Source organism: Apodemus sylvaticus, chromosome 6 (assembly GCF_947179515.1).
Source record: "Apodemus sylvaticus chromosome 6, mApoSyl1.1, whole genome shotgun sequence".
In the NCBI taxonomy this organism is placed as follows: domain Eukaryota; kingdom Metazoa; phylum Chordata; class Mammalia; order Rodentia; family Muridae; genus Apodemus; species Apodemus sylvaticus.
The window spans coordinates 89,685,176-89,709,713 of NC_067477.1; the positions used below are offsets into that span (position 1 = coordinate 89,685,176).

A 24,538-nucleotide genomic window follows, 5' to 3' on the forward strand; every position below is an offset into this window, starting at 1 on the left:
TCGAGATGAAGAAACTTGGATGAGTTTATTCTTTGGTATATCTAGTGACAGCAGTTCCTGCATATGGCTCTGTGTTTAACCATAACCACATCTTATTTGAAGTTATTAACTTGAATTTTTTAGGAAAACAGACTTTTAGGGTTTGTTGTCTTGCTACTATTGTTTGTGTGCTTTCTGTGTCCCCAAAACTAGGTGGTTATGTTCTTTGCAATTGTTCTACCTCACAGTACACTTATAGTCATGTGTCGAGGATTTAAGTCATCAGACATGATTCTAATTGAGATACTCCATGCATTATCAAAAGATCTCCTGCATTTCTGGAAATGTTTGCCAAATTCCTCCATAAAAAAATAGATGTCATTCCAGAAGATCATAATGGATTTGCACAGAAAGAATTTGTCCTGTGCTTGAGGCTGATACGAGTGTGATTTTTGAAGTAGAAGTTACATGGAACTGTGCTGTTCTTTCCTCTGGCTTCTTTAATATAGTTTTTGCTTCTACTTTGTTCAAGGAACAAATGTTTCATGGCTTACAACGAGGAAGTATTTGATGTTTATGACAATTAAATGTAACAGCACCACTGAAATACGGATAATAGACTGTCCACTCTATCTGATGCAACTCTCCTGGGAGTTTGTTCATGGCCTCGGCTGCTGATACTATCATGATAGAATCTGGTTTGTTAGGAGCCTACAAAATTATACAAATAACTCAGAGTTTAAATGACTAATACACAGATGTGCACCTGCTGCAGGGTCTCCATATATTAATATTGAGACCAATAGAAAAGCTCCTTGGAATTTAATTACATGGATACAAAACGTAATATATAACCAACTACACCTGGGAACCTGCTGTTAGCTAAATGTTAAGCAGTTCCTGGATCAGGCCACTGAGGATGAGGCTGTTCACTTGCTTTGCTTCTGTGCTACTTACTATGAAGTTCTCACGTTCTGCCATGGTCTCTCCCCCTGTTTTTGCAGCCTGGCCCTCTTGAGGAAGATGTTCTCCACCAGTCTGTGAATACAAACGCAGCTGCTTCTTTACAGAAGACCATTGAAATCCAAAGTATGTCTTCAGTTTCTTCTTCACCTTTAATTAGGTCAAATTCATTGAAATTAAATTGGGAATAAAAGCACAAATGTAATTATTTTTATTTATACATATATTTTATTGAAATATTTGCTATACTTTGTGATAGTCTTTTCTGATGTCATAAGTCAGAACCTACTCTTAGATCTTGTTCTTCTAATGCTTTCTATGTACTTAAAAATTATTTCAACCACTGAGCAATGATCTAGAGCAATGAAATAAATTTGGAAAATGTGACTGTGTAGTACAGTTTAAACTAAGAGTAAGCTATCTCCTAAATGTGTTGGGATTTGCCAATTATGTCCTGGTTTTAAGTTTGGCAAGGATGGGAAATGAATGAGAAGGTATCATCATGACAAAGTTCAACTCTGGTGAACATGGTAAGGTGAACTTTTTTATTAGACCATTACCTTCACAGATCTCAAAATCCCCCACTATAAATTGACCTGAGAGTTGTCACAAAGAGAAAAACATAATGGTAAGTGTGTTCTAAGGATGATCACAAAAAAAATAGTTAGCTTTGCTGATTTTCCACAGAAGCACGATTTCCACACCACTGAGAAACCTTTGCCATATTTAAGAGTCCCTGTCTTCTCTTGCACAGTGACAACCAGGAGATGAGTGTATGAGGTGTGATTATGAAAAAAATGATTATATTCCCATTCTTTTGATGCCAATAATGTCATACACACACTCAAATAAACCTCCACATACATCTCACCCTTCAGGCATCCACTGGATGCTTATTGACTATATATAAAGACTTTCAGAGAACATAAAAATAAATATTTAAATATTAGAGAGCAAAGTTACTAGGATAAAGCTAAGATATAGAAGCCAATGGTTTCCAAACACAAACTTGGGAATGCTCATCTGATCTAGTAGACAGTCTGCTCAGGACTGTGACTCTTGTTTTGAGAGTAAATCAGAAGATCCCAGTAAGTACCATTTCAGATCCCCAGAAGGACTCTTTAGATGATCTATGACATCCCTCTCATGTTTATCCAGATCTGATCCAATGTCCCTGTATATGCCATTGGCACTATAAAGAGAGTTCGGTGTTCATATGTGCTATTTTCTTGTTCCAAGGATTCTTTTGCCATTATACACACAGAGCCCTCACAGGAACCTCTTCTTGTGTGCTTTCAGCACTTAGGAATGGCTTTGTTATGTGCTGGGCAGTTGTCAAAGCACAAAGGTTAGGAAAAGCAAGATGGAGAGCAGGGAGAGGAAGATGAAGAAAAGAAGGTAGAGGAGGTTCTGGCTGCAAGGATTTTACAGTCCAGTTGGTGAGTGAAATAGAATACAATGTCTAACTCTTTGGAGACACTGAAGCAATGACAAAGAAGCAGCTTCCTTCAGCAAAGAGGAGGCTTGAGGTGAATGGAAGCTTAGAACTTGAGAGTAGGTAGATTTGAGTAGGTAACACTGGATTCACATTCTTCAATGTTATAATGAATGAATGTTTGCATCAGCTCCTAGTAGAGAGCCCCATGCTCTGCCTAGAAATCAGGTTCTCTCCCTTTGCATATCCAGTCATATGACATATTATATTCATGAATTTGAATAACATGTATTTTCAGGAAAATGAACATATCCCTAGCTTCATTGGAGCTATTCTCAGTGTTAGCCAGCTTAGCTGCTTAAAAGGGACTCCTTAGTTAAAGCATATATTTCATAGTCTGGCCGTGGAGGATTGGGCTTCATGGTCCTTTGGCCTGTGGACATGCAGATCCCATGCATAGGATGGTCCATGTTTGAGTCACTATTCTTGCTGTTGCTACCTTAAAATTCTTAGGAACTTTTGAATAAGTAGCCCTCCTTTTGCCCTGGGCCCTGCAAGTAATATAACCAGTTCTGGGACAGAGTTCTGATGAAAAAACAAAACAAAACTTTTAAGAAAGAGTAGTAGTGTCATCCTAACTCAGATTTCGATTGTGGTTTGTAGGAGGATGAATGGTGGTAGGACAAGGTAAAGAAAGGACAGAGGACAGACAGACAGACAGACAGACAGACAAACAGAACTCTGGAAGTGACTTCTCAGCATGGAGACAAGTGAAAATCAGTACAGACAGTCCTTCAGCACTGTGCTCTGACACTGGGCTGTATTTCTATTGGTTCCAAGTGTAGGTATATGTCTTTTAGGCTGGTCTGTCAAACTAAAGGAATGAAAAGAAATGAGGAAAGTCCATGGAACAGCAACGCTAAGTGGGCATTTTAGAGGGTGAAACTTCGTATTGACTAGGGAAGTTATGGGCTTCGAGTTTAATGCACAATATTCAATTTCCTTACAAAATAGGACTGTCCATTTTCCTCTAGTTCTCCCTGATCCATATCCCACTCTTTCATGCTAACTGCCCTGGAGTACTATGGGCCCTTGACCAGATTCTTCATTTCTGGTTCTGTATGAAAAATAGTGAAGCATGGCTACATAACTTTTGAACTACAAAGAAAAAAGGAAACGTGTGACTCCTTCCTCATGAGAACTGTGGTAAGAATTTTGAGAAGCTCACAGCAGAAAAGGGATCGAAGCATGGTGTCCTTCTGAGGCCATGGAGAGATCCAAGCATGGTGTCCTTCTGAAACCATGGACCTCACTCCTGGGAAATGGGCCACAGAAGTCACCTTTCTTTTAACATGTACACTGTTTTTCACATGTGTATCCCAGTACCTCACGGGTCCGTGAGTCCTACACGGGTCTTCCTTTTGGCTAAAGGAAGTGTTTGAGTTTTAGCCCACCTCCTAGCCCAGGTTCTGAAGGACTCTGGGCAGCACTTTGGAGCCATGTAAATGTTGAGAGGTGGGCTCTAGCATGTGGGAAACATTCAGGCACGTTCCTAGAGAGTCCTTTCCCAAGGCACACAACAAGGTGCTGACAGGCCTTCTGTGGATTTCTTTTTGAGAACTGAGCCCCCAGCTGAGGATACACAGGTGCTGGATGCTTTGATTAGCATTGGCCCACTGCCTGGCCACATGCTTCTCTTGTGTGTTTTGCAACAGGCTCATCCCTGTGGTCCTATCTTTGCCTAGTTTGTCCATTTAGCTGAAGACGGAAACAATATAAGCATGCAGAAGGCATTCATTCATCTTGACAGGTAGAGCACACCCACCCTCTATATAGGCTACTTATATCTCATGATAATGAATGGTATATAAGGACTAACTGTCTTTTAAAAGAAATGGGGGTGTAAGGCTGGTAATATATTTTAAAAAGTTTTCTTTGTCCTGTAAAAGTTGAAAGTAAAATTACCATATATATGATCCAGTTGTCTGTCTTCAAATCAAATCAAAAATCATATCAAAAATAATTTTAAAAGGACTTAAAAATATTAGCATTTAAGTGTTCATTGCAACACTATTCAGAATAGCCAAGCGATAGGAGCAAAATCTGCATGTCTAACAATGAAAAAACACATAAAAAATGTAATGCGTAGAGACAAAGGAATAGTATTCAGTTTTAAAGAGTAAGCCATATAGTATGGGTTTATTTATCTTTATATCCACTCACAGCACAAATTGTGGCACTGATATTTTTGCTTGTTTGGTCTTACATAAACGTTCATGCAATGATTGACATGCACAAATGCTTTTCAAATTGTTTTTAGATTAGTTATTTGGCCAGTAATTTCTTGTTCCATTCTTCTTTATTTAGACAACATCAGGTTTTTTTTAAGGTAGCTTAATATAATTACTCCCACCAACCATACAAGGGCATTAAGAAGAACAAACAAGACATATACAAAAACCCCTTTCTTCCTACATCACAACCCACAAGGATGAGTCAGTACAGCTATGAATATACTTTTATGTATAGCTCTTTCCACTGACAATCTTGGAAGACATGGATTTCAGACCTGAGTCTGGCTCTTGATTGCACAGCAGTAATAACCAACAAGCATTGCCTGGGAGGAGTCAGGCCAGAGCAGCAGAAGAGTGCAATGTGTGCGCGTGTGCGTGTATGTGTTCTTTCCCAAAATCCGTGCTTACAACTTATGACATCAATGTGACCCTGAAATTTCCCTTGCTTCTATACAGCATATTAGGACACAGGGTCTTCTAATTCTAGTCTTCATGTAGTGGTGCTGTCCCATGACAACAGCTTCACTGAAATTAGGATGGGAGAACCATGAACTCAATTTTCCATAAAATCAAGTTTATTCAGTTTGAAAGAGTATAATTTTAAGTTCTAAAAACATATAACAAATGATACTGATTTTTATGTGTGAAACCCCAAAATATGAGAAGTTGAAGTATCTCCCGTCATCTAATTTTTTAGTAAGACTACCCTCTGTCAGTGACAACCGACTTTGTGGACCTCCTATGTGATAATCATAGTGTCTTTTGATTTTAGGATCAAGAAAATATATGTGTGCACAAGGATTTTGGGATTCTTTTTCAAGCTGCTGCAACCATCTAGTGGTTTGGAGCTGACAAGTTGAAAAACATGAAGTGGTGAAATTTAAAATGATGTGAATCCCTCTATAATCCTCTCTTCTATTCAACAATCATGTGACCATTGAGAAAACCACTTCCTCAGGTTTCAAGAGGAATATCAGAGCAGGCACCATCACCCTGTTTTCTACTTGGAGTTACTAGTGGGAAGGGGCTAGGGGGATAAGAAGTAAAACTATACATGAAATGTAGAAATTTCTCCTTGAAGCCTCACTTTTATCTTTTTTCCACTGTAAGCATTCTTTTGTGTTGGTTAATCTGAATTTTAGTAGGCTTTCTTATTTTGCTAAAAGTCAAAATGAGGAAGGGACAGTCTTTGTAATTTCATCATATGTTCTTATCAAATATATCACATAGATAAAAGATGAACTTTCATTTCTCCTCCATGTAAATCTCGTTGCTTTGGTCTGAGTAAGAATGGCCCCATAGGCTCATGTGTGAGGATGCTTGGTGTTCCATCAGTGGAAGTGTTTAGGAAGAACGCGGAGATGGGGACTTACTGGAAGATGTGCGTCACTGAGGCCAAGCTATGAGGTTTCAAAAGTCTATGCCATTCCAGTCAGCGCTTTCTCTCGCCTGGTTCTCAGGGATGAGATGTGAGCTCTTAGCTACTGCTTCGTTGTGCTGCATGTCTGCATGCTGCCATGGTCTTTGCCGTGATGGTCACTGATACATCCTTTAAAACTGTTAAGTCCCGTAAGTTGCTTCTGTCATAGTGTCAGATGACAAGAGAAAAGTAACTAAGACCTTACTATTATTATCTAGTTTTCAAAAACACATTTGTGAAGTGTTATTTAGGGAGAAAAAAGTGTGTATATAGTTCTCCGAGTATACCCAACTTTAAGCCAGTTTGCAAAGGGTGATGATTTTCTTTGATGCAGGAGAATGGTAAAAATAAGTATGTACTTGAGCCCGGTGTGGCAAGCAAGAATCACACACATTCTTCTGTATTTTAGGGAAATAAGAAAGAAACAGACTTTGTTCAACGAGGCAATTTGTCTGACACCTCACCCTCCTCATAACTGCTTCTGCTTCCTGTTTGACATGTGTGCTATTGAGTGAACTTTTCCCACCTCTTCTTGCTCTTCTAAAGTTTTTCCTGTTCCTTTGTTGTTTTGTTTTGTTTTGTTTTGTTTTGTTTTGTTTTGTTTCTGGCTCAAACTCTAGTTCTGAAAGCTATCCTTTGAAGAAAACATTGATTCATGCTGATAAATCAAGAATGACAAAAGAAGGCTAATTTGGGTGATTTTACTTACACTCTGTTTCCAATAGGAGACAACTAATTGACAAAATAAGAAATACCAATGACCGTGCATGAGCCATTCGGGTCTCTTAGTTCAAAAGATATCTGGAGAGTAAGAAATGAAGATGGCTTTTTAAAGTAAGCAAAGTTGCTGTAAGGTAGCAACCATGTCTTCATTCCTCAGCAATGCCATTTCAGCTGCCCTCTGCCAACCCTGAAACACTATACTTCCTTCTTCCCCAAGGAAGAGGCATTTCCATCAGACATCCAGGAGAGAATTCAGATTCTTTCTCATCTAATAGGAATTTGCATGTATCACTTGATGTTAGAGAAATTACCTAATATTTTATCACAGTGGCTCATGAACACTGTCAGTTCCCTACATTTCCAGTGCACTTAGTAAATCATCATGTAGTTGATTAACAACTTGACTACATACTGCATACCTGCCCAAACTCAAAATTTCCACTGAACTATTGTCCCATACCATTTCCTTTTATGTTCTTCTTTTTCCTGATCTTTCTTTTTCCTCTTTTCTCCATTTCTATTCTGCTGAAATCCAGGGGAGAAGAGTGAGAAGGTACAGTGATGGAAAGGGACTTTTTACTTTCAGGGATGTAAGGTTTGGTTTCACACCAGAATGAAGCATCATCAGGCCTCCATTTGCAAAATTGTAGGAGCTAGAGAGATGGCTTGGATGTTCAGAGTACTTGTTGCTCTTCCAGAGGACCTGTGTTTAGTTTTCAGGACCCATGACAGGCAGCTCAAAACCATCTGTCAGCTCCAGCTCCAGGGGATTCCATATATTTGGGCTCCTTGGACATCAGTACTCTAATGCACATACCCACATGCAGACATATACACACAACCTTATACATAATTTAAATTAATAATAGTAAATCTTAAAATTTTATTGTGCCTATAGGAGATATATAGGGCTATTCCAAAATAGAATTCGCATAAGGTCATTAGTTGGCATGGAGAAAATAAAGAATTTTTAGATTTTTCTGATTTTGAAAGCAAAAGATGTCAATATTTATCTTATGAAATTGAAAGTAGTTTAGGAAACGGGGCACTTGAAAGAAAATGAAGAAAATTGGGCTTCAAAAAAAACAAGTTTTGCTGAGTTTTGAGTGTTGGAGAAATGTTTGCTTTGTTCCAAGCATCTATTTTCTACAGACATTATAGAGAGCCAGTGAATGAAACTGCTTATACAAGACCAGTATTGTAAGCTATTAGCAAATGTTCAAAGACCCAATATTAAGTGCCCATTGTCTACCGGATGCTCTCTTCAGACCCTCATTAATACCATCTAACAATTAACTTTTCCCAACAATTCCCAACAAGTAAGGTGAGCTTCATCTCGTTGTCACTTTAAGGACATTGATGGCCATTGGTTTCTTAAGTTCCCTTGAGACACACAACTAATGAGTAGGTAGATGCAAGATCGCAAACCCAGCAGATCTGCTCCACACCCTTTCTGCCAAGCCACTGTGGTCCATTGGCTCACAGGTAAACTTACTCCTCCTGCTTCAGTTTCAATGTGCACATCCCCCACTACACCATCTGTTTCAAAGGTGACATACATAGAGGGGCAGGGAATCACTTTGACTTAAAAACTGGAATTTTGGTTGTCCAGACTAATTGAGATTGAGCTATAGTCAGGTCTGGAAGCCCAGTGCCAAATTCCAAGGAGCCACAGTGCTCTGGGTCCACTCTGGAGCCCCTTGTAAACTTGTAAAACAAATCTAATCAGAAAAAAAATGCAAGGGTTGGCAGGATTTCAAGTCCCTGCCCTGTTGAGTTTAAAGCCCTGACTATTGTCAGGTGTGAGCTGTGATTTGTCATAGAGCCATTGGCTGTAGACAGAGGCCTTGATGTTAGAGCCCTGGACCAAGCAGAGCTTCATTGAAGAAAAGCAGGGTTAGGCTTTGTTCCACTGGTAACCCCACCCACCCTCATCTGTATCACAACCAGGTCAAGTGTGTTCACATAACTCTTTCGAAGTTGATCCTGACTGTTTAATTCACCATTCTCTTGAAACACTGAAAGTCTGACTGTTGTGTGGAGGAGCCCCACCACTAAAATGCACCCAAATTAAAAAAAAAAATCTTCTGTCTGCTTAGAGATTTAACTTGGTTTAGTCATTTATTTGTTTCTTTTTTTTTATTGATATATTTTTTATTTACATTTCAAATGATTTCCCCTTTTCTGGGTCCCAACTCCCCGCAAGTCCCATAAACCCTCTTCCCTCCCCCGTTCCTCCATCTACCCCTTCCCGCTTCCCTGTTCTGGCATTCTGCAGTTGCAAAAACTTTCATTCACATTTTTTTCAAGTCAAAACTAATTAAACCAAAAGAATAGATAAAATCATGTGTGGGTCTGAGCTGAGACGTCTTTAACAACAGGAGTGTTCTGGGAAGGAAAGCATCTGAAGCTTTTCCTAAGCAGGTGAGTTTCTCATACCTCTAGGACCCCATTAGCTAAGGCAAAACCCTAGATGGTCAGGTTTGAGGGAAGAGCACTTGCTGTGTATTTTCATATATTTTGTCTGGTCCCCACAATCTCTCTGAAATGCAAACCATCCCTAGCTACTAGAGACCTCACAAGTCCAGGCATGTTGTTGAAGATCTTTTCAAGGAAACAGGAAACCTAAGATTTTATTTTCTGTGATCTTAAAGTTTGTTTTCATCCTATCTATGCTCTTCTGTGACCTGCCCATCTCTACCCTATTTTTAAGTAAAATCAGAACCCCCAAACTTCCTGTTTCATGTGTAATAGACAGAAACTTTAACAGGCCCCGCCTAAAAATCAAAGAGATGTAGTATATGGAGAAAGAATAAATGTTAATATATTGCTGAACTTTCTATGATATGAGTAAACAGAATAGAGAAAGGAAAACAGAGGAAATTGAGATGTACCAAGGGGGCAATGGACGGTGACACTGAGAGAAAGAGAAAGGTGTGTGAGCACATGATATGCACAGGCTCTGGGGACCTGGCAAGTAGGGACAGGCACTTCGTGGGCCTTAAACAGGGTTTTAGGTATTTAACTCTTAATTTCTAGAAGAAACCAGTGAACATCTTTTCTGGCAGAAAGTATTCCTCACTTAAATCTTCAGTGCACAGGAACATTGGGCTCAACAAAATATGAACTTTAACTAAATGACTAAATAACCTACTTAGAGAAATTTATAAAATCTAATGCACAGGGACACAGATCATTAGGGAGAGCAGGCAAATGTAAGAAATGAAGTGATCCAGCATTATTTTTAAGGTTAAATATGAAGTATGTAATAATCAAAGCCAAGGATGATGACCCCAATCACCTTCAGTTCTTCATAAAACTTTACTGAAATAATAATCTGACTCTTCTTCCCCACTAACTTTTTTTTTCCCAAAGAAAACATAGAAATAAAGAATGAGAAAGGAATTAAGAGGGGACAGGACAGCAGATGACTATCTATAATTGTCTTAGCCGATGGGAGGGAAGACTAAAAACTGAATCTCAAACCAGCATTGGCAACCGTGTCTCTGCCAAAGATGGATACCTGAGTGTGTTAGGACACAGGCATGCCATGCTTCGCCTGCACATTGAGGATTCTGGGATACTTCCTAGTTTTTAAGTCCTTGTTCCTCCTCATTTGTCATCCCATCGTCTCCCTCACTGAGTCCTATTCATAGCTGTAATGTCATATTTAAAATGAGTCGACTTTCTACTTTGAAAAGTAGAAAGTCTACATCGCCACAGCTCTGTCCATCTCTCTTAACAACTTAAGAATATATAAAGTCTGGATTAGTTCCACAAATCACTAATTGCAGCACTAGATCCAAACAAACAGGTGTCCAAGAGAAGGATTTGTTTTACGGTTCTGCTCATGAAACTCGAGTGGACCCATTACAATCCCACTGTGTCTCAGGTCAGCCTTCTCTGCCTTTCAAACAACCATTCCACATCCACTCTCCTTTAGATGCGCTTTCCTCTGTTCCTCAAATGTCAGAAACCTTTCTTAGAATAAATGCCAGACACCAATCTGTGTTCTTAGAGACATTGCTTCCATCTATAATCAAGCACTGTATAATTCCTCCCATCATTAAGAACAAACTCTGGAAAACACACGCTTTTCCAAAGTCACCAATGTTCCACACCTAGTTACCCGACAGTCCCACATCCCTGGACAGAACCACCCCAGCTTGGTGGTATTCACATCTAGTCATCTGTAGCATTTATATTGCCTTATTTGAAAAATAATTTTATTAAACCCATAGATACTTGGTCCCTGGCGTATAACCCAATACTATCCTCCCAACTCAAATCAACTCTGGCTATTTAGAACAGCACTCTAAACAGCTCAGAACTCATGTGGATTCACATAAGTTTAGTTTTCCTGCCTGTGTTAGTATGAGTCCTTCAAAGAAATAGAAAAAAATGGAACTGTTATATAAAGCAATGTCTGTTCCACAGAATTGACTTATCTGTTGTGAAGACAAAAGGAACACCAAGACATACTATTGACAAAATGAAAACCTGGGAGAATTGGTGATGGTTCAGCCCTAAGTCTGCAGACCAGGGCTAAAACTAGAAGATTTAGTGGTGTGTGTTCCAAATAAAGTTCTCAGGCAGATGTGGGAGATAAATGTCCCTACTTGACAGTCAGAATGTCACTAGTTAGCTTTCTATGTAAGACACTGATATTGACAAGGGCTATGTTCTAATGAGTCTACTGAGTCAAATGTTAATCTCATCTAGAAATAGTCTCAGAATAATATTGAAAGATATGTGAAGACATTTTTCCTGGATTTACATCTGTCTCAAGGAGTTCTGATCTTTTCAAAGTAAAATGTGTTTGGAAATTGTGAGCTACTTCTCCATGCAACTGGGGTGTCATTGCTTCCATATTTTCTTATTGACTGGGGCCAAATATACATATACATGTACACACAGAGACACACACACATATATAGATATAGAGATAGATGATAGATAGATAGATAGATAGATAGATAGATAGATAGATAGATAGATAGATAGAGAATATACATACAACATATATGGAGAGAATATATACATGTCATCCACACTTTTTATCTTTCCCTATTTTTTTGCCATCTCCTAGTAATAAGAAGTCTGGGTCTTATTATCTGTCATATAGTTACTTATATAACCCATATGCATATGAAGCAGTTTCAGAATTGCCAATCCATACCATCTGAAACACCACACAAATGAGATGACAGTCTTTGTGACCTTGGCTAGTACCATATACTCTAACTATTGTTTTTTTAAATTCTTTAGGCTATCTCTTTACTTCCTGTCAGCATGCTGTTTTCCCTTTATGGTATAATTACTTACATCAACATTTGTCTTCCATTTGGAGTTTCCCTATTATATTCTATTTATATTCAGAAATTTATATACAGTAAAATGTATTTTATTAACTAATAAGTTGTATCACTTTAAGTGTACATAATTGTTATCTGTAAATGTATAGAATCATATATCAATTAACATAGGTTTTCTTTGATTCTATGTGGAGTGAAAGACGATATTTTATTTAGTTTTGTATTCAGTATTCCCAAGCACTGGTCTGGACAGTTATAGGCAAACAGGTAATTGATCACTCAGTAAGGCATAACAAAGAAGCAGTTTATTCTTCTGAATTCCAGATCAGTGGTTGGAATGACAGAGCAGGTAGCCTGCACCCAAATGCAGGCAGAGATTTTGGGGGGGGGGGGGGGGCGTGTCATAGTGTTAACTCAGAAGTTCTCCGAAAATCTCCCCAGAATTGTATATAGTCACCTCATCCATTACACTAAATTCATGGTAGCTATTAACATATTTGCTAGTCTACAGTTTTCAGCTGTCCCAGAGAATAAATAAATGGAATAGTAAATTATGTGTCCTTATGCATCTGATTTTATTGTACTGTTGAATCCATTCAAACCCCATGCCTCTTCCTGGCTGTATCACTAGTTTATTTATAATTTTATTGTCGAGTAGCATCTATTGACCAGATAAAGTACAGTTTACTTATCCATTGTCCTATTGTGAAAAGTCCGGGTCACTTCTAGTTTAGGCAAATCTATACAAAGTTCTATGACTACCCACATGCAGATATCTGTGTAAACACAAGTTTTAATTTCTCTAGAGTAAATGCCTAGAAATAGGAAAATATCAATCTTATGTGAACTTTATTATAAACTCTTTTAAAATCCACTGCACAATTCACAATACCTGTGCCTTTCTGCATTCCCACTAGCAAAGAATTTCCAAGTGGTCCGCATTCTCATGATTGGTGTTGTATCTTTGGGCTTTCTGCATACAGAAGGGTGCATGGTGAAATATCACATTGGATTTATCTTCATTATTCTAATGATTTTGTTTGTAAAATGTAATATATATATATATAGGGGATATATATATATCCCATTTGGTAAAATAAATAGAAAATGCAACACAAGGTATGGATGCAGATGTTACATTACAGGAAACAAAACCATTAAATAGAAGTAGTGAAGTTAAAGAAATACTAAGAGTAAACCTGCCAGAAGAAAGAGAATAAAAGTGATGTAGTAAAAGAGCCTTATTGGGTCTAATACATCTATGGTTGAAATTCCAAAGAAGTAGCATGTGATTAAACACATTTAAAGACATAGTAAAAGAAAGTGTTTGCAATAAGGAAACTGTGTCAATACTCAAATCTGAGAACTCAGAAGATCTCAAACAAATTAATGTGAATAAAATCACACTGAGTATCAACCGAAATTGCATTTAAACAAATGAAAGCATAGAAAGTAAATCTTTTAAAGCAAATGTATCCAGCGGTGAAGCAAAAAAAAAATCCCTTTAGCATTATTAACCATAACATTTAATACTATAGAAGGTTGCAAACAATGTTGTGAAGCAGTCTATAATATCCACAATCCATCAAACCAGAAAGTATATTCTTCGTGACAGTGTTGGGAGGTAGTAAGTCTATGAGGGAGAGAGCCTTCCATAAAGACTTTCCATAAACTGAGCAACACAGAGAAACAGTTACTAGAAAGTATAAGTCTCAGGCAGGAGGATCAATGGAACAGGATTGAAGATCCAGAAATGAACCCACACACCTATGGCCACTTGATCCTCGACAAAGAGGCTGAAAACATCCAATGGAAAAAAGATAGCCTTTTCAACAAATGGTGCTGGTTCAACTGGAGGTCAGCATGCAGAAGAATGCGAATTGATCCATCCTTGTCTCCTTGTACTAAGCTCAAATCCAAATGGATCAAGGACCTCCACATAAAGCCAGACACTCTGAAGCTAATAGAAAAGAAACTGGGGAAGACCCTTGAGGACATCGGTACAGGGAGAAAGTTTCTGAACAGAACACCAATAGCGTATGCTCTAAGAGCAAGAATTGACAAATGGGGGAGGAGGCGGCGGCGGCGGCAGCAGCGGCAGCAGTGGCTGCTCCAGCTGAAGGGCCATCAGCAGTGGAACCAAGGCGTCACAGGGACCAGTTAGGCCCTGCGCCCACGACCACTGACCTTCGCTGACCAGCCGGACAGCAAGCAGCTGCAGTTGTGCGGCGCCTTTCCTGCACGGAGGCCACTTCAGAACTCGGCCTCCCACCAGTCAGGAGAGGAGGATCCATCTTGGTTCCGTACTCCAGGAATCGGACAGACTGAGGTACACAAACATAATCCGAGGCCAACACCGCGGTGGTCTGAGCCCGACGGGCGTTGGCCTGCACCCAGGCCCTGGGCGGGTCGGGGGGCCATCGGGGTGCCAACCCAACCAGGAGGTTTTTTGCCCAGGCCTGCGAGCGCGCCGCCGCCATTTTGCCTGCAGGACGACAGAGAGCTCAGGCGGGCAGACCTGTAACAGGCATAGCCTAAGGCTAACAAAGCGGGGGTCCAGGCCCCAAAAGGCACAGGACTGACCCCAAGAACTGGGCGGCTTGGTGGGCCATCTGTGAGTCAACCCGCCCAGGTGATTGTTAGCAAAGCAGACTCTCCTGGCGCTTTCAGGGAGCGCGGGCGCACACGCCCGCCATCCTAGTCACCTGGCAAACCCAATTAACAGTCAAAGCCATAGGGGAACTTTGCTCGGACCTTGGCCTCCCAGGCTTTTGCCTGGACTCAGGGACTGGGCGGCCAGGCTAACCTTGTGTGCGATAGCCCGGTTGGCAGATCGGCTGCCCAGCGGAGTGAGCGGAACTCAGGGGAGGTCACAGTAGCATACACCGTCTGCACTCCCTGGGAGTGCACACGGGCTCCATCTGCTCCACAGACACAATCTGGGGCAAGGCCTCAGGCAGAAGGCCTTAGCTCTACTCTCTCCGCTTCCGGATCCAGATCAGTCTGGGCGGCAGCATTACATCTCCAAGTCCTGCAAGTGGCTAGCTGGGCTTCCGGGCGGCCAGCTGGGAGAAGTCAGTGTGCTCCAGTGAATCCAGCGGGCCCCAGCGGGAGCCTTCGGGTGCCTGCTTTGGGATCTGAACAGCCTGGGCAGCAGCACACTGTCTACAAGCAGTGCAGGAGGTAAGCTGTGCACCAGAGGCCAACTGGGAAGGGGCAGCTTGCACTGGTGAGTCCAGCACTGACAAGATAAACTAACACCAGTGAGATCTAGATGGCAAAAGGCAAACGCAGGAACGTCACTAACAGAAATCAAGGCAATATGGCAACATCTGAACCCAATTCTCCTCTACCAACATGTCCTGGATACCCCATCACACCAGTAAAACAAGATTTGGATTTAAAATCACTGGTCATGATGCTGGTACAGGAACACATGAAGGTCATACGTAAAGAAATTCAGGAGACAATGGATCAAAAGGTAGAAGCCCTTGCAAGGGAAACACAAAAATCATTGAAAGAAATCCAGGAGAATACAAAAGCCAACAAGGAGGAAATGCAAAAAACACTTAAAGAAATACAGGAGAACTTTGCTCAACAGGCTGAGGTCATGAAAGACGAAACACAAAAATCTCTTAAAGAAATACAGGAGAACTTTGGTCAACAGGCTGAGCTCATGAATGAGAAAACACAAAAATCTCTTAAAGAATTACAGGAAAACACAAACATGCAAGTGAAGGAGCTAAGCAAAACCATCCAGGATCTAAAATCAGAAGTAGAAACAACTAAGAAAACTCAAAGGGAGACAACTTTGGAGATAGAAAGCCTTGGGAAGAAATCAGGGGACAGAGATACAAATATCAACAACAGAATACAAGAGATAGAAGAAAGAATCTCAGATGCTGAAGATTCCATAGAAACCATGGACTCAACAGTTAAAGAAAATGCAAAATGCAAAAAGCTTGTAACCCAAAATATCCAGGAAATCCAGGACACAATGAGAAGACCAAACCTAAGGATTATAGGCATAGAGGAGAGTGAAGATTTACAACTTAAAGGGCCAGCAAATATCTTCAATAAAATTATGGAAGAAAACTTCCCTAACCTAAAGAGAGAGATGCCCATGAATATACAAGAAGCCTACAGAACTCCAAACAGACTGGACCAGAACAGAAATACTTCCCGTCACATAATAATCAAAACACCAAATGTTCTAAACAAAGAAAGAATACTAAAGGCAGTAAGAGAAAAAGGCCAAGTAACATATAAAGGAAGACCTATCAGAATCACAGCAGACTTTTCACCTGAGACTATGAAGGCTAGAAGGTCCTGGGCAGATCTCATGCAGACTCTAAGAGAACACAAATGCCAACCAAAACTACTATATCCAGCAAAACTCTCAATCACCATAGATGGAGAAACTAAGATATTTCATGACAAAACCAAGTTTACCCAATATCTATCCACAAACCCGGCCCTAAAAAGGATAATAGGAGGACAACACCAATACAAGGAGGGAAACTTCACCCTGGAAAAAACAAGATAGTAACCTTTCATCAAACCCAAAAGAAGTTAAGCATTCAAATTTAAAAAATAACGTCAAAAATGATAGGAAGTAACAATCACTATTCCTTAATATCTCTTAACATCAATGGACTTAATGCCCCAATAAAAAGACACAGACTAACTGAATGGATACGTAAACAGGACCCTACATTTTGCTGCTTACAGGAAACACACCTCAGGGTCAAAGACAAACACTACCTTAGAGTAAAAGGCTGGAAGACAATTTTACAAGCAAATGGTCTCAGGAAACAAGCTGGAGTAGCCATTTTAATATCAGATAAAATTGACTTTCAACCCAAAGTCATCAAAAGAGACCCTGAGGGACACTTCTTGCTGGTCAAAGGAAAAATACAAAAAGAAGAACTGACAATCCTGAACATCTATGCCCCAAATGTAAGGGCACCCTCTTTTGTAAAAGAAACTTTATTAAAACTAAAAGCACACATTGCACCTAACACAATAATTGTGGGTGACTTCAACACTGCACTTTCCTCAATGGACCGATCAGGAAAACAGAAACTAAACAGGGACACAATGAAACTAATTGAAGCTTTGGACCAATTAGATTTAACAGATATATATAGAACATTCTATCCTAAAACAAAAGAATATACCTTTTTCTCAGCACCTCATGGTACCTTCTCCAAAATCGACCATATAATTGGTCACAAGACAGACCTCAACAAATATAAGAAGATCGAACTAATCCCATGCCTCCTATCTGATCACTATGGAGTAAAAGTGGTCTTCAATAGCAACAGAAACAACAGAAAGCCCACATACACGTGGAAACTGAACAATACTCTACTCAATGATACCTTGGTCAAGGAAGAAATAAAGAAAGAAATTAAAGACTTTTTAGAACACAATGAAAATGAAAACACAACATACCCAAATCTATGGGACACAATGAAAGCAGTGCTAAGAGGAAAACTCATAGCCCTGAGTGCCTCCAAAAAGAAAATGGAGAGAGCATACATTACCAGCTTAATGACACACCTGAAAGCCCTGGAACAAAAAGAAGCTATTTCGCCCAGGAGGAGTAGAAGGCAGGAAATCATCAAACTCAGGGCCGAAATCAATCAAGTAGAAACAAAGAGAACCATACAAAAAATCAACAATACCAGGAGCTGGTTCTTTGAGAAAATCAACAAGATAGATAAACCCTTAGCCAGAATGACCAAAGGACACAGAGAAAGTATCCAAATTAACAAACTTAGAAATGAAAAGGGAGATATAACAACGGAAACTGAGGAAATCCAAAAAATCATCAGATCCTACTACAAGAGCCTATACTCAACACAACTGGAGAATCTGGAGGAAATGGACAATTTCCTTGACAGATACCAAATACCAAAATTAAATCAGGACCAACTAGATCATCTAAACAGTCCCATAATGCCTAAAGAAATAGAAGGAGTCATAGAAAGTCTTCCAACCAAAAAAAGCACAGGACTAGATGGCTTCAGTGCAGAATTCTACCAGACCTTCAAAGAAGAGTTAACACCAATACTCTTCAAACTATTCCACAAAATAGAAACAGAAGGAACACTACCCAATTCCTTCTACGAAGCCACAATTACGCTGATACCAAAGCCACACAAAGATCCAACAAAGAAAGAGAACTTCAGACCAATTTCCCTTATGAACATCGATGCAAAAATACTCAATAAAATTCTTGCCAACCGAATCCAAGAACACATCAAAACGATCATCCACCATGATCAAGTAGGCTTTATCCCAGGAATGCAGGGTTGGTTCAATATACGGAAATCCATCAATACAATCCACTACATAAACAAACTCAAAGAACAAAACCACATGGTCATTTCATTGGATGCTGAAAAAGCATTTGACAAAATTCAGCATCCCTTCATGCTTAAAGTCTTGGAGAGAACAGGAATTCAAGGCCCATACCTAAACATAGTAAAAGCAATATACAGCAAACCGGTAGCCAGCATCAAACTAAATGGAGAGAAACTTGAAGCAATCCCACTGAAATCAGGGACCAGACAAGGCTGCCCCCTTTCTCCTTATCTTTTCAATATTGTACTTGAGGTACTAGCTCGGGCAATTCGACAACATAAGGAGGTCAAAGGGATACAAATTGGAAAGGAAGAAGTCAAACTATCATTATTTGCAGACGACATGATCGTCTACCTAAGTGACCCAAAGAACTCCACTAGAGAGCTCCTACAGCTGATAAACAACTTCAGCAAAGTGGCAGGTTATAAAGTCAACTCAAGCAAATCAGTGGCCTTCCTATACTCAAAGGATAAGCAGGCTGAGAAAGAAATTAGGGAAATGACCCCCTTCACAATAGCCACAAACAGTATAAAGTATCTTGGGGTGACTCTTACCAAACATGTGAAAGATCTGTATGACAAGAACTTCAAGACTCTGAAGAAGGAAATGGAAGACGACCTCAAAAAATGGGAAAACCTCCCATGCTCATGGATCGGCAGAATCAATATAGTTAAAATGGCCATTTTGCCTAAAGCACTATACAGATTCAATGCAATACCCATCAAAATCCCAACTCAATTCTTCACAGAGCTAGAAAGAGCAATTATCAAATTCATCTGGAACAACAAAAAACCCAGGATAGCTAAAACTATTCTCAGCAACAAAAGGAAATCTGGGGGAATCAGTATCCCTGACCTCAAGCAATACTACAGAGCAATAGTGTTAAAAACTGCATGGTATTGGTACAGTGACAGACAGGAGGATCAATGGAACAGGATTGAAGATCCAGAAATGAACCCACACACCTATGGCCACTTGATCCTCGACAAAGAGGCTGAAAACATCCAATGGAAAAAAGATAGCCTTTTCAACAAATGGTGCTGTTTCAACTGGAGGTCAGCATGCAGAAGAATGCGAATTGATCCATCCTTGTCTCCTTGTACTAAGCTCAAATCCAAATGGATCAAGGACCTCCACATAAAGCCAGACACTCTGAAGCTAATAGAAAAAAAACTGGGGAAGACCCTTGAGGACATCGGTACAGGGAGAAAGTTTCTGAACAGAACACCAATAGCGTATGCTCTAAGAGCAAGAATTGACAAATGGGACCTCATAAAATTACAAAGTTTCTGTAAGGCAAAGGACACCATCAAGAGGACAAATCGGCAACCAACAAATTGGGAAAAGATCTTCACCAATCCTACATCAGATAGAGGGCTAATATCCAATATATATAAAGAACTCAAGAAGTTAGACTCCAGAAAACCAAACAACCCTATTAAAAAATGGGGTACAGAGTTAAACAAAGAATTCTCACCTGAAGAACTTCGGATGGCGGAGAAGCATCTTAAAAAATGCTCAACTTCATTAGTCATTAGGGAAATGCAAATCAAAACAACCCTAAGATTTCATCTTACACCAGTCAGAATGGCTAAGATTAAAAATTCAGGAGACAGCAGGTGTTGGAGAGGGTGTGGAGAAAGAGGAACACTCCTCCACTGCTGGTGGGGTTGCAAATTGGTACAACCACTCTGGAAATCAGTCTGGCGGTTCCTCCGAAAACTGGGCACCTTACTTCCAGAAGATCCTGCTATACCACTCCTGGGCATATACCCAGAAGACTCCCCACCATGTAATAAGGATACATGTTCTACTATGTTCATAGCAGCCCTATTTGTAATTGCCAGATGCTGGAAAGAACCCAGGTATCCCTCAACAGAAGAGTGGATGCAAAAAATGTGGTATATCTACACAATGGAGTACTATTCAGCCATTAGAAACAATGAATTCATGAAATTCTTAGGCAAATGGATGGAGCTAGAGAATATCATACTAAGTGAGGTAACCCAGACTCAAAAGGTGAATCATGGTATGCACTCACTAATAAGTGGATATTAACCTAGAAAACTGGAATACCCAAAACATAATCCACACATCAAATGAGGTACAAGAAGAAAGGAGGAGTGGCCCCTGGTTCTGGAAAGACTCAGTGAAACAGTATTCAGCAAAACCAGAACGGGGAAGTGGGAAGGGGTGGGTGGGAGGACAGGGGAAGAGAAGGGGGCTTGCGGGACTTTCGGGGAGTGGGGGGGCTAGAAAAGGGGAAATCATTTGAAATGTAAATAAATTATATCGAATAATAAAAAAAAAAAAATCAAAAAAAAAAAAAAAAAAAAAGAATTGACAAATGGGACCTCATAAGGTTACAGAGTTTCTGTAAGGCAAAGGACACCATCAAGAGGACAGATCGGCAACCAACAAATTGGGAAAAGATCTTCACCAATCCTACATCAGATAGAGGGCTAATATCCAATATATATAAAGAACTCAAGAAGTTAGACTCCAGAAAACCGAACAACCCTATTAAAAAATGGGGTACAGAGTTAAACAAAGAATTCTCACCTGAAGAACTTCGGATGGCGGAGAAGCATCTTAAAAAATGCTCAACTTCATTAGTCATTAGGGAAATGCAAATCAAAACAACCCTAAGATTTCATCTTACACCAGTCAGAATGGCTAAGATTAAAAATTCAGGAGACAGCAGGTGTTGGAGAGGGTGCGGAGAAAGAGGAACACTCCTCCACTGCTGGTGGGGTTGCAAATTGGTACAACCACTCTGGAAATCAGTCTGGCGGTTCCTCCGAAAACTGGGCACCTCACTTCCAGAAGATCCTGCTATACCACTCCTGGGCATATACCCAGAGGATTCCCCACCATATAATAAGGATACATGCTCTACTATGTTCATAGCAGCCCTATTTATAATTGCCAGATGCTGGAAAGAACCCAGGTATCCCTCAACAGAAGAGTGGATACAAAAAATGTGGTATATCTACACAATGGAGTACTATTCAGCCATTAGAAACAATGAATTCATGAAATTCTTAGGCAAATGGATGGAGCTAGAGAACATCATACTAAGTGAGGTAACCCAGACTCAAAAGGTGAATCATGGTATGCACTCACTAATAAGTGGTTATTAACCTAGAAAACTGGAATACCCAAAACATAATCCACACATCAAATGAGATACAAGAAGAAAGCAGGAGTGGTCCCTGGTTCTGGAAAGACTCAGTGAAACAGTATTTGGCAAAACCAGAACGGGGAACTGGGAAGGGGTGGGAGGGAGGACAGGGGAAGAGAAGGGGGCTTACGGGACTTTCGGGGAGTGGGGGGGGGCTAGAAAAGGGGAAATCATTTGAAATGTAAATAAATTATATCCAATAAAAAAAAAGAATGAAAAAAAAAAGAAAAAAAAAAAACAAAAAAAAAAGAAAGTATAAGTCTGAGCCAGTTATTTTTCTGTCGCTATGCTAAGGTCCTGTGATAAAAACAACTTGAAGAACATCTTTATTTTGGGCCTTTGGTTTGAGAGAGATAGTCTGTCATAAGCACAGCAAAAACTCTCTAAAATTTCAAAGCCACTCCAAACGGCACTACCAGCTAAGGATGAAGTGTGCAAATACACAAACCTATGTACTATTTCTTATGTGAAACACCTCATTTTGCTTGTTATTTGTTAATATTCAGATTGTCAATAAATGAATTGGTTATACTGCTTTGGTGTATATGACTTACATAAATTTTATTTCTTCAAGTGAATTTTAACTGTCAATATACAATTTGAATAGTACTACTCTTTAGGTCTTTCACATAAAAAATAGTTTTCTGGCCAATGAATATTTAGACCTATAAGGATTTTTATTTTTGTCTTTTTTTAGCTTCAAAAAATTTCCCCATTACTAGCAAGGTTGTACCAATTTGTATGAAAATATTAACTGGTAACTCAATTCATATGTGAAATTTTAAGAGTATATATTAATATCTATGTAACATTTTTGATTCTTATAAAATTCCCATTTAGCTATAATGAGTGGATGTTGAATAAGTATTAAGAAGTGATGGAGAACTTGCAAATTAAAAGAAGAAGCTACAGAGAATGATGGTTCTGGGCCTATCATAAACCCCAAGTGTTGGTATAGTCAAAGTCAGTAACCAGCCTTCTACCTAGGAGCACATAGTGTATAAAGGTGAAGGGATCTCATTCAAACAGCAAGAAAGTAGAATCTACAAATCTGTGTCCAAGTAGCTCTAAGGTTTCCAACACAGTGGAGAGGGAAAGCTTTGGGAGGTCCAGAAGTTTCAAACTGGCATAGGGCTCTGATAGAAGCTTCAAGATCAGTGGGTTATTCCCATCACAGATCGCCCTGTTAATTCCAATTAACCAATACCAGAGTCATCTGGTTCTTCCTCTAGGCACACAATCCCTGCAAGACCCTCCTGGAATCCTCTGTGGCCCAGAAAGGCTGTCTGCACTTCCCGCCTCCCACTCTGGCCTGGCTACATTCCTCTGTCTACTTTATGCTTTTATTATAGATTCATTCTTCACTTTCCTCTATGCCAGATTAAACAAAAATTCTGAATGATGAAGGCTAAATAGTTTTTTTTTTTAAGTGCTGAAAAAAGGCAAGATTTACATGGTGGGAAAAATGAATACGGATAAAGGATATGACTGAAAAGGGATGATGTTCCTCCAGCTTTAATGAAAAGCCTCTCTCTTCTGCCAGTTTTATTGCCATAGGAAGTAAGTCCCTCAGTAGTGGCAGGTTCCTGAGAACTACAAAACCTTAGCTCATTTCTCTTATGTGCTAATGATGTAATTAATCCCATGCCATTAGATATGAATTTTTTGCACATTTGTTTCTGAAGAGAAAAAAATCTATACATCATGTGAGAATATAACCCATCAATTACAAGGTTTGAGCTATGTATTTCATTGTCTGGGTTGTATCTGCCTCCATTTAAACTTTTTTATGAATACAGAGAGTGGCCTATAATTGCCTTACTAATGGTGACTATTTCCTTTGTTTTGGTAGACTTTGCTAGATTGAATGTTTTGGGTTATTTCAGAATAAGCAACTTAGATATTTGGATAAAAGCCAAACTTTAATCTTAACTTTTCAGTTTATTTTATGTCTGTTAGACTCTATCTTAAAATGTCTCAACAATTTAAGGCTTTCCTGCTGCTCATGTATGTGTGTAGTATCATTTAACCTACCAGTATTGTCACCAATTATCATAAAAAGTTACTATCAATAGTTCATATTGTCTTTCTTCATCATCTGCTAGATGTAAATGTGTGTGTTTCTTTCATGATCAAGAACCTTCTTGAAAACACACAGATAATGTTTGCCAATAAAAGCCAAGCCCTTGGATACTGTAGATATGGCAAGTTATCTACACTTAAGTGTGTGGGACACTAACTTCATAGATATCATGTACTCAAATAATGTTTAGTAATGATATCTCCTGAGGCTCAATACAGATCTATCTTTTTGGTGGTAGAATATGTAGTTTCTGACTTGGGCAAGATAATAATGACATGGTAATATAGAGAAGTTTAAGACTTAGACCGGAACTGTCAATCAGGGATAACTTTCAAAGTTGAAAGATTGATACTTTCAACTGTGAAGAATATGCCCAGACATAGTTGGAGCACTCTCCTTCCTAAGCCCTTGTCGGGATCTCCTCGGTCTTATTCCAAAGCTTCACTTGACTCCAGCCACCCTTTCCATCTCTACTTTGGCAAGATATGAAATTGGCTTTTCTGTTTGTACTCATATCTGTCAGTCTGTCTTTCATGGTCTCTCCAGAGCCATCTTTTAAAAAGAAAACTCAGTTCTCTATATCAGATTTATTTAAGACAGTGTGTTAACTAGCCACTGACTTCCAAAGGTTCTCACTTATTAGACTCAATATTCACTCTGTGTCGTGCTTGTACCTAGCAGTTAATGATCCTCAATAAGCCTCGGAGCTGTCAGAACCCACTCAACATCCTGTGTCCTCTGCCAGGGAACTCAGCATCCTGCCTTCTTCC

At 39.5% G+C, this 24,538-nt stretch overlaps 1 protein-coding gene across 17 annotated transcripts in view; it reads left to right on the forward strand.

The window, feature by feature from the left end:
* The window catches only part of Hdac9 (histone deacetylase 9), an 858,974-nt gene that overhangs the window by 808,328 nt on the left and 26,108 nt on the right, over positions 1-24,538 (forward strand). For all 17 annotated transcript variants that reach the window (XM_052185941.1, XM_052185944.1, XM_052185943.1 and 14 more), the window contains one exon: positions 984-1,068. In XM_052185941.1, the coding sequence (XP_052041901.1) occupies positions 984-1,068 (85 nt within the window). The remainder of the gene's footprint in view (positions 1-983; positions 1,069-24,538) is intronic.